At 33.4% G+C, this 10236-nt stretch overlaps 1 protein-coding gene across 2 annotated transcripts in view; it reads right to left on the reverse strand.

Moving 5' to 3' along the window:
- LOC131161516 (protein PSK SIMULATOR 1) overlaps positions 1-4491 on the reverse strand; it is a 60959-nt gene extending 56468 nt beyond the window's left edge. Inside the window, exons 1-2 of one of the 2 annotated variants that reach the window (XM_058117332.1) lie at positions 4084-4491; positions 3159-3743 (exon numbers count right to left, since the gene is read on the reverse strand). In XM_058117332.1, the coding sequence (XP_057973315.1) occupies positions 3159-3482 (324 nt within the window). In that variant the 5' untranslated portion in view covers positions 3483-3743; positions 4084-4491. Of the gene's footprint in view, positions 1-3158; positions 3744-4078 lie in introns of both variants that reach the window. The other variant, XM_058117333.1, reaches the window with a different exon arrangement.
- Positions 4492-10236: the final 5745 nt, after the last annotated feature.

The following is a 10236-nucleotide window of genomic DNA, read 5'->3' on the forward strand; positions in this document are numbered from 1 at the left end:
GGTGATGAAAATTGATCTAACTCTCTAAAGAATCTATAAAACCATTTTAGTAGACAAAGACTTACTCCTTACAATGCTTTTCCCCTTATATAGTCCCCAAGAATGATTGTTGATTATATGCCTCCCGGTGGAGGGGGGAGATAGAGAGATGTTACTTGAGATTATCCCTTCAAAACTTTAATCATCAGTTCTCATTGTCTACAAACTTTCCATGATTTGATTAGTCTTTCCATTTTTATTCTTTAGTAACTATTTTCAAGGTCTCCTATCCTTTTTTCCAATTCTTAACTCACCAACATTTTTTTTTTATTTTTCTTTTTTATCCAAAAACTCTTAGCACACTAATAATTTTATCACTATTGTAGCTTGTGGGATTTAAAGAACTTGTACAATCCATTTTTTATAGTTTTGCATGCGAGCGGATATTATTCAACAACAATCCTTTTCTTTTTTGGATAGAAGACAATTTAATTAAAAATAAGAAACATATTACATAATGGTGGACAAGAAGTCCTCCCTGGATAATAAAAGAAACAAAGAACTATAAACTACTATAAGAACCAAAAAAAACAGTACAAGTATCAATTACAAGAGCGCTGCCCTCCAATCTCTCATGTAGTCGAACAGCAGAAATCCCCAAAAAAACTCAAGAGAGTGCACCCAAAGGGATGTGAGGAAAGTCGCTCTATCCCAAAGCAACCGTGAGCAAGTTGAGCAACCTTTAAAAATCCTAGCATACAACAACCATCCTTTGCTTGTTTAATTTCAAGTCAACCCTAATGTCATGTTTGGCTTGCAGAATGGAAGGGTTAGGAATGGAATGGAATGAAAAATTGAACGGACAACTTGAAGAAATCAAGTGATAAATTTGATTCCATTCCATTCCATTCCAATGTACCAAACATGCAGTAAAAGCCTGAAGTGTTTCCCTTCATAGTAGCCATCATCCTACCCATAGCAATAGCAACTTCAATAAATTAAACACTCACTATAAAACATTTACTTCATCTTCCTTGTCGATATATTGAAACTAATCACATAGGGTGAAAATAATTAATATATCAAGAGCACAGCCTGCTGTCAAATGTCCACGTCTCCAATTCAAACTTGTTCATGTAGCCTTGCGTGAAGTTTATAACTCTTATCTCTAATACAATAAACATTTAAAAAGTACAAAGGAGATGAAACAACCAATAGAAAGTACAATCATATATATGAAAGAAAATTCACATAAAATAGAAGTGATAATGAACTTGCAAGTAGCAATATGTTCATAGTAAGATGTCCAACCCCTCTCTCCCAGCAACTCTTAAAGGGATGCTGGATATCATAACTCTAAGCTAGTTCAATGGTGATTTGCTACACGAAAGCAGGAATTAAAATTCACATCTCTGTAACTATAGCAAAGCAGTCATTAGGAACAGAAGTGTTTTACAAACAACATAAAAAATATGCTTGATGAGAGGGGTGCCAATGATTGTATTACTACACAAGGAACCATCCCTCCTAGGTTGCCTTTTATATTCCTCTGTCCCTTTATCTTGCTTTGCATTTTGCTTATACATCCTTTTTAACCCTCCTATTGTTATATTTCCACTTCTTCCTTGAAGTTCTTTATTCAGTCCATGAGCTTGTGAGCTCAAATATGTTTATTAGTTTTTATATACTTACAGAAATAATTAACATACTTATCATTCATATGTACTTATACATTTAGTGTTTCCATGTACAAATAACAAACTAATTACATCAGAGCTCATTAGAGTTCAAGCATGCAAGATCTGAGCTCTCACCAACTCGAGTTGGTTTAATCCAAGCTCAAACTTCATAAGCTTTCAGTTGAAAGTGATTGCCAAAGAGTTTGTCAAGCATGACTCGAATTCAAGCTTGAACGTACACACCCTTCTCTTATTGAGCCAAGCTTAAACGCTTATCTCCGGCCTAGCTTAATTCACATGTAACCCCCCCATGCAAGGCACCCAGCAATGTGGGTCCAGGCAGGGTGGTCTGACACACTCAGTCTCACCCTGCAATCTGCATGCAAACAATAATCTTTCCAAAACTCAAACCCATTATTCACAGGAGAAAAAAAGGAGCAACCAAACAGTCCTTACCAATGTGCCTAGGCGCAAAAATACAGTCTAGGAGTATGACTCATTTCAAATAAGTTTAGATGCTGACAAGTGTCAGTATATCTTCACATACAAAAAACAAATATAAGTGTAAATTTCAAAGTTAAATGTTAATAAAATTCAAAAAAAAATTGAGGGAAGAAGATTTTCATTCTCGTGGCTTTCAAATATGCAACTACACATGTTAAAAAATATCAAATTAACTAGTCACTGGTACTCTCAATTTTGTTACATAAAAGTTAATGCATTTCATACGCTGCATGCCAACATCCAAAGAGAAAAAAAGGCTAATCCACTGCTTTTTAGAAAGCATGTTATAATTTAAAATCAGTGTCTTTTTGTTGCATGAAGAAGATTACACTAATGGTTTCATGAATTGACTCCATTGCAGTTCTGTACAACTATGTTGTGCAATGGTTTAATTTCTTGCTATGGACGCATTCTAGAGGAATAGTCAATGCATAGAAATCTATTACTAGATATCACACAATTAACTCGTAACTACTTATAATTACTACATGAATATGTAAAGACCAAAACTCAAAATTAACCCACGACTAACTACAACTAGTTCATAGGTGTCCACTTGTTAACTTTCTAAAATATCCCTATACAAATTTTCAAATTCAATTACAAAATTAACTATTACTTAACCACATTTAACTTTGTAAACTAATTTACAGTGGACTAGATAGTAAATGTTAGAGACATTAAATAATGAAATTAGATAAATTATAAAAATAGACAAAAATTAAAAAAAAATGCAAAGAATTAATTAAATTTATTTTAAAAAGTTAAATGAAGACATACTACACATGCATCCCATGTGCTCGATGGCTACTGCTGCATAGAACAAATTTAACCAATAGCAAAGTAGATGGTAGTAACCCGTTTATTCTATAACACCTTGCAGTGCAATACAGCCACAAACTAAAAGCATATATAGAGAAAGAAAGAGAGATCCGGAGAAGCATAAACTGAAATATACATAGGAACATCTGAGGAACACATCTAGGTTGAACTTGCCTTAGCAACAGCAGCCTGCTTAGACTTCGCTGATCTAGATTTGTTTGATAATGCCCTTGACAAGCGAGGAATCCCATCATAGATATCATTTGGGTCAGTTCCATGTGAAACTGCATTAATATCTGGAAAAGAAACTGGTTCTCGTAATTGCTTATCCATGCCTTGCCCAATTGGGGATGTGGGCAAATTGCCTTCCATTTTTGCAGGCAATCCACGGGACTGATAAACCAACTCAGAGCCATGACTCAGATGACCATTAGTATGTGCAAAGCTTCCAGTGGGAGCATTATTTATGGGGGAACCCTTCGAGCAAAGCCCACCCATTGCAATAATGGAAAATTATTATTCACTTGTAGGTCAAGATTTCCATAAAAAAGCAAGAGGTTGAAATATGTACAAGAACTATAAAGAACCCTTTTATTGTCCAAATGAGGAATTATAACTGAAATGATCAGCAGCTAATCGACGTTTCTCTCAAACAGATCGTCACAAAAACTGATCCCATAAATTTTCACCTCGTATTTCATCAAAATTACCACAGTATCTGCTCCGATCATTACTGGAACTCCAGTCCAATGACACCAACTGCAAATCAATAGGGGGTTAAAAAAGAAGAAAAACCCAGAAGTTTAAAACAAATCAACCGTATCAAAATTAAGAAGAAATTAAGGCTGCTGATTTGGCAAAACTAGAAAAAACACAACCATAAATTACAAAATAAATAACAAAAAAGAACATTAGAAAAGCAGATTGAAAATGATTAAAACACCCACGAAACATAATCAAATGCCCACGATAAATAAATAAACAAGAAATCAGATGAACCGCAGGACTGAAAAATTAAAAACTCGACATCGATCTGCATGGTCAAAGAACAGTTAACACAGCTGATAAAATAAAGATTGACGGAGATGGTATACCATACCAGCAAAACAGAGGAGGGGAGAGAAAGGATGAGCTGGATCTGTGAGAAAATGGAAGAAATTATTGGGACTGCTTCTTTCTGGGAGAAAGAAAGAGAGAGGCTGTGCAGACGATGATGATGTGATGATGATGATAGTGATGGGAAGGGATCAGCAGGCGCATAAACACAAGTGCAAAAGAAGCTTTTAGAGAGAGAAGGAGAGCGAGGGGGCTCTAGAGAGAGAGAGAGAGCTACAGAGGAAGTCCACACCAGCAACACCCACCCCCCCAAGTCCCGACCAACGCGCTCTGAAAGTAGGCGCAGTCCCTCTCTCTCTCTCTCTCTATCTCTCTCTCTGCTGGTCAAACTTCAGACCTGAGCTCAAATTCAGTCGCCACTATTCGCTCTATAATTAATCTGGCCACGGTTAGTTTGGCGTATTGTTGATGCCTTTCCCTTAATTGGAAATAGTAGTGTAGCGGGGGATTTCTACCGTCCCTCCTCTTTAGCGACGGGACGGCTCTATGGTGCCGCTAAAAAGTAGCAGGTTTCTTTTTTCTTTTCATCTATTTTTTTTACTAATTTAAATTTCTGAACAAAAATAAAATAAAAAATTAAAATATATTATTTTTATAGTTTGCGAGAGAGCTAGAAAATAAAGAGTATGATTTTATTTATTTCTTCTACTCAATCTAAGAGTTTTTAATATAATCAACTTAAATTAGTAAGTATTCTATGCTTTCAAAGTTCAAACACTTGAATGGAATTGGAAATGGTAGTAGTAATTAGTTTATTTCCTTTGATAATAAACATCATTTGATATTATTAAAGAACAAGAGGTGGATTTAGTTAAGAACCACATCTTCAACTATTTCTACAATTGGAGATAAATTAGATTTCACTGCTAACCCTTTAACTCCAACATTGACTTGTTTGGTCTTCTACTTTATTTTTTCAATTTATTTCGTTTTCTAGTTTGTTTTTTCTTTTAACTTTACTTATGATTGGAGGGATCTTTGTTGTATGTTAATCGGATATAGCTTTCAAGTACTCTTTTTATTATTTGGTTGACTCTATGAAACAAGCTTAAGACTCGTAAACATGCTTAAAACTTTGATCTAACTGTCTAAATAGAGGAGATTTCAATTTTAAGAGTGCTCAAAGATCGTTTGAAGTACAAAATTTGATGAGTATTGATAATTAATATTTAATTGGGGAAGTATTAGAAGTCATAAGTATTGCACGGTTGTATATATAAAAAATTTTGATTATAAGTACCGAGCGGTGTTTGGTTACTTACTTTTATTATAAGTCTTGTACGAATATATATTTGGGTAAAATCCAACACCACTCCTCACTTTTTTTAAAATATGATGTTCCACGCCTTGAGTTTTTTAAAATTACCACAAATCCCCCATCTCCGAGGTTTAATTTTATTGGAAAAATGAACCTTTCGTTAGTTTACCATGAGTCGACTGTTAAATTTAGGAAAAAAAATTAAATTTTATCCTTTCACTCAATGTTGATAAAATAAATTAAGAAAATGACATTAATTTAATAAATTAAGTTGCAAAAATTGTTCAATTAATGACAATATATTTGAAAATTAAACTCAAAAGTGAATCAAGCACCCAACGACTAATTGGGCCATTTAGTTGACATAAGCATGAGAATATAATTAAATTATAAATTATAAAAACCTAAATAATACTAATAATTTAGAAAAAATATTTAAATAATTATATCAGTACAAAATGTCTGCTATATACATTTTATAAAAATTAAATGAGTAACTATATCTTTAAAAAATAAAATATTTTAAAAAACTAGCTCGGATTGAATGGTTGATCAAATGTCACTTGCTTTTCTAAGTCCAGTTGAATATCATATTTAATAAGATAGTGACTTGAATAAAATTAGGAAAAATCAGTGAACTATTTAATGGTTAACTAATTAATATTAATTTGAGTTTGTTTTATCCATTTAGTATTCATATTCTACACATTGAAGATCCAACATCCAATTTTATAATTTTAATTTATAAATAATGAATTTTAAAATTTTAGATTATCTTTTCTTTTTTTTTCTTCTTTTTTTTGGATTACATAGGAACTCCAGCCACTAACAAGCCCTTCGGACCCTCTAGTGCGGCACTAAACCTACGGATCAACGTCCTCCCCTTAGGTCTCACTGATCAGGTAAAGTCTGGAATGCGGACACGGCTTTCGTGCATCAGTTGGACGTTCGGCCAACCCGACCCCTGAGACACATCTCCATTACCAACCACAGTCCTCGCTGGCTCACTGAGAACTCTCACCATCCACGGTCTCCGCTGGCTCACAGAACGAACTCTCGCCATCCACAGTCCCCGCTGGCTCACAGAGTAAATTCTCATCATCCACAGGTATACAGAGTAAATTCTCACCATCCACAGGTATCGCTGACTCCATGAGTGTATCTACTTGGAATTGAACCCCCGATGCTCCGTGAGTGTATTTTTATGATGTGTTTGGTTATTAAATTTTTATGAAAATTACATCTAATAAATATTTTGTAATATTATAATTATAAGGTATTTTATGATTTATTAGTAATTTTTACTATATATATATATATATATATATATTTAAATTTTTGAAATAATAATAGTTTTTTGTTTTGTCAACGTCAATTGATTGATTTAAAGTAGTTGGATAATTAGACTAGTTAATTTGAGAATTAATTAGGTCTTTGAGTCGCACAGTTAGTTCTCAATACATCATGTTGATCTTTTTTCAATTTAATTTATTAAACAGGTTTTATTTTAAAATATTATAGCTAAAATTAATCCTTTTTGCATATATATATTCACATTCGATCAATTAATGAAAGGTTCATTTGGTTAATATAATTAAATCTTAGGGATTTTTTTGGTAGTTTTTTAAAATATAAGAGGTGGAGTGTCATTTTCAGAAAATTTGGAGGGTGTTGCTAGATTTTCACTATATGTTATCATCATGTGAATAATATCATTATATTTCAATAAATAATTAATATTATATATATATAATAATATAATATATAATTATTAAATTATGTTATAAATTTTAATTAATATTTTCTAATTAATAGTTGTTTTAAAACTTTCAAGTTTGACTTACAAATAGGTTTTTTGCTAGGTGATGGTCCATCTATCCAAGCTCACCTTTTGAATGAGGATGTTTACCATATTTAGAGATTTAGAAATCTTATTATATATGTAATAACTCGAAAAAATAAATAAATAAAAAATCGGCCACAGTTTTTTGAAGTAAGGACAAAATCAGCGATGGTTATATGGAATTATCGCGGGTCAATAACGGATTAAACGATAAAAACAGAGTCGGTTTGGCGACGGAATTTTGAGGGGCTGAGAAAATCAGCAACGGTTTTCTGCGCAGAGGTGACTATAAAGAAAGTCATGCGGGTGACTTTCAAAGGAAATTGATTTCTTTCTTCATTCTCTCTGAACCCTACGGTGTCTCTCTCATATTTCTTCGATTCTCGCTCCGTAAAGGTCCATTTTGATGATCCGAAGCCACCACGAGGTTCGTGGGATCGCTCTCTGCAAAGCTACCGGAATAGATCATTGATTTGGGATTCTGGGCACTATCCCAAAATCAGGATAAGTGAGATATTTTAGAGTTTTATTGTTAGATTAAGGTATATGGAACCTAGGAAGTGTTATATGAACGTGGTTTGGGGATTTGAGTTGATAAAGTAGGGTTTTTGATTCAGGGTTAGGGTGAGTACAGGTAAGGGGGAATGTGTCTCACCTAAATACAAATTTATCTTTTTCGGGACCTCCACGTGATCAAGCTTAGAGAGTTCGAGGTTGTTATAGCATTTTTGGATATAAAAAGAAAAGGAGTATAAACTTTGATGATACTTTTGGGGTGTATAAGTGTTTTATATTTTATGTTTTAAGTCTTCTAAGTTGTGAATACTAGAAGTTGTAAATTATATTTTTGGAGATATGTATATATGTAAATACAGGTGGATGAATGGTTTATTTTGGAATGTAGATAGATGTAGAAAACTCTGGTATTATAATGGTTGAGGATTGTAGTTATATTTTTCGCTGCGTAATTGTTAATGGAATAACAGGAAAATGGATTACGTGGCACCTGAGTTCCACCAGGCGGATTCGAGGCGCCATGAAGCACGGTTTATTCAAGTATAACACACCGGACCGGATTTTCAGGTTAGGGATGTTACAATATATGAAAATTCTTCTATTTTTTGGATACTATTATTAATGCCATTGTTGAGAGCATTTAAGGTAGCGTAAAAGAGATTTCACATATTGTGTTGAGTGGTTGAAATCTTTATAGTTTTTTTTTCTTTGCTATTTTAGTTCTCTCATCACCCTTTTGTATCCCTTTTATGCTGAAAAAAGAGTTTAAATTAAATTTTGTTTGCTTCTTTTCTTAAGAAGATGATAGGGAATGTATTAGCTCAGTGAAAATACATCTATTGTTTACATGGCCTCGTAATTTTTTTCCTTTTGTTAGAAGATTACAATTAATAAAACTTAGATTGTAAAATGTTTATGGTTATCAAGCTTTTGCTTATTTTCTTCCTCAAGTTGTTATAAGGAACTTGAAAGAAAGTTTAAGAACTTAATCTAAAGAGTAAATGATTGAAACTCTCACAACTCTAAAGTTAAGATGAAAAAGGCTTATAAAGCTAGCTTTAAATGAACATGGCTTGGGTAACAAACCCTTGATAGAATGGAGGACTGTTGAGAATTCCAATTGTGAGTTTGTCCCACATTAGAAATATTGAGTGGACGGTGAGTACTTATATACTTGGTTAGGCTCAATATCCAATAAGCTCAAACTTTTGGATCAAGTTGGTGTTCACTCATGTATATCAAGTCCACCTATGGGCTCTTCCAATCCTAACAAGTGGTATCAGAGCCGACGGTTCGTAATTTTGGGTGAGTGACATTGTAAAAAGTCGAAATGTGAGACTAATTCGCCTGACGTGCTAACAGTTGGAGGACCAAGTGTGTGACTGAGGTCAATAAGGATCATCTAGGCTAGAGATGGATCCGAATAGGGTCAAGACGTAAGATGTATAATTGGTTCGGAGGCACGTGAAATGCAATCCGACGCACGTAAGGCACCAATAATAAGGCCCATTTGAGCAACTGTTAGAGAATTGAGCTTACTCCCAAAAGGGAGACGGTTTCCGCTCAAGGGGGAGTATCAAGCCCACTTATGGGTTCCTCCGGTCCTAACAAGGACAGTTTCAACAATGAAATTATTGTGGCATCTATGTAATTCCAAGAATTTTCTTTGGATTTATCTAGATACATGTGTAAATATTTAAAAACAAGAATATAAGGGATGGTCCTCTCATTCAAACTTCAGACTTGAGCTCAAATTCAACTATTTACTCTATAATATCTAACCACGGTTAGTTTGGCATATTATTGATGCATTCCCCTTAATTGGAAATAGTAATGTAGCAAGGAAATTCTACCGTCCCGCCTCTTTAGCGACGAGACGTCTCTATTGGGCCGCTAAAAGTAGCAGGGTCCTTTTTTCTTTTATCTATTATTTTTTTAATATTTTAAATTTACTCCACTCTGCCTCAACAAAAATAAAATAAATTTATGCTTTTCGAATAATTGCAAGAAATTTATGATAATAATAGTAGCAGTGGTCCTTGTCGTCTCAATTCAGTTAATACTAATTAAAATAAGCTCTCAAATAAAATTAAAATATAATGAAATTTTATTTTTATAGTTGGTGAGAGAGCTTGAAAATAAAGAGTACAATTTTATTTATTTCTTCTACTCAATCTATGAGTTTTGAAATATAATCAACTTAAATTGGTAAGTATTTTATGCTTTCAAAGTTCAAACACTTAAAGGAATTGGAAATGGTAGTAATAATTAGTTTCTTTCCTTTGATAACAAACATCCTTTGATATTATAAAAGTACAGGGGGTGGATTTAGGTAAGCAGCACATCTTCAACTATTTCTATAATTGGAGATAAATTGGCCTTCAACTCCAACATTGACTTGTTTGGCCTTCCACTTTGTTTTTTCTTTCAATTTGTTTGGTTTTCTAGTTTATCTTTTTCTTTTAACTTTACCTATGATTGGAGGGGTCTTATTGTATATTAATCCATATAGCTTTCAA

This window comes from Malania oleifera, chromosome 8, assembly GCF_029873635.1.
Source record: "Malania oleifera isolate guangnan ecotype guangnan chromosome 8, ASM2987363v1, whole genome shotgun sequence".
NCBI classification, from domain to species: Eukaryota; Viridiplantae; Streptophyta; class Magnoliopsida; order Santalales; family Ximeniaceae; genus Malania; species Malania oleifera.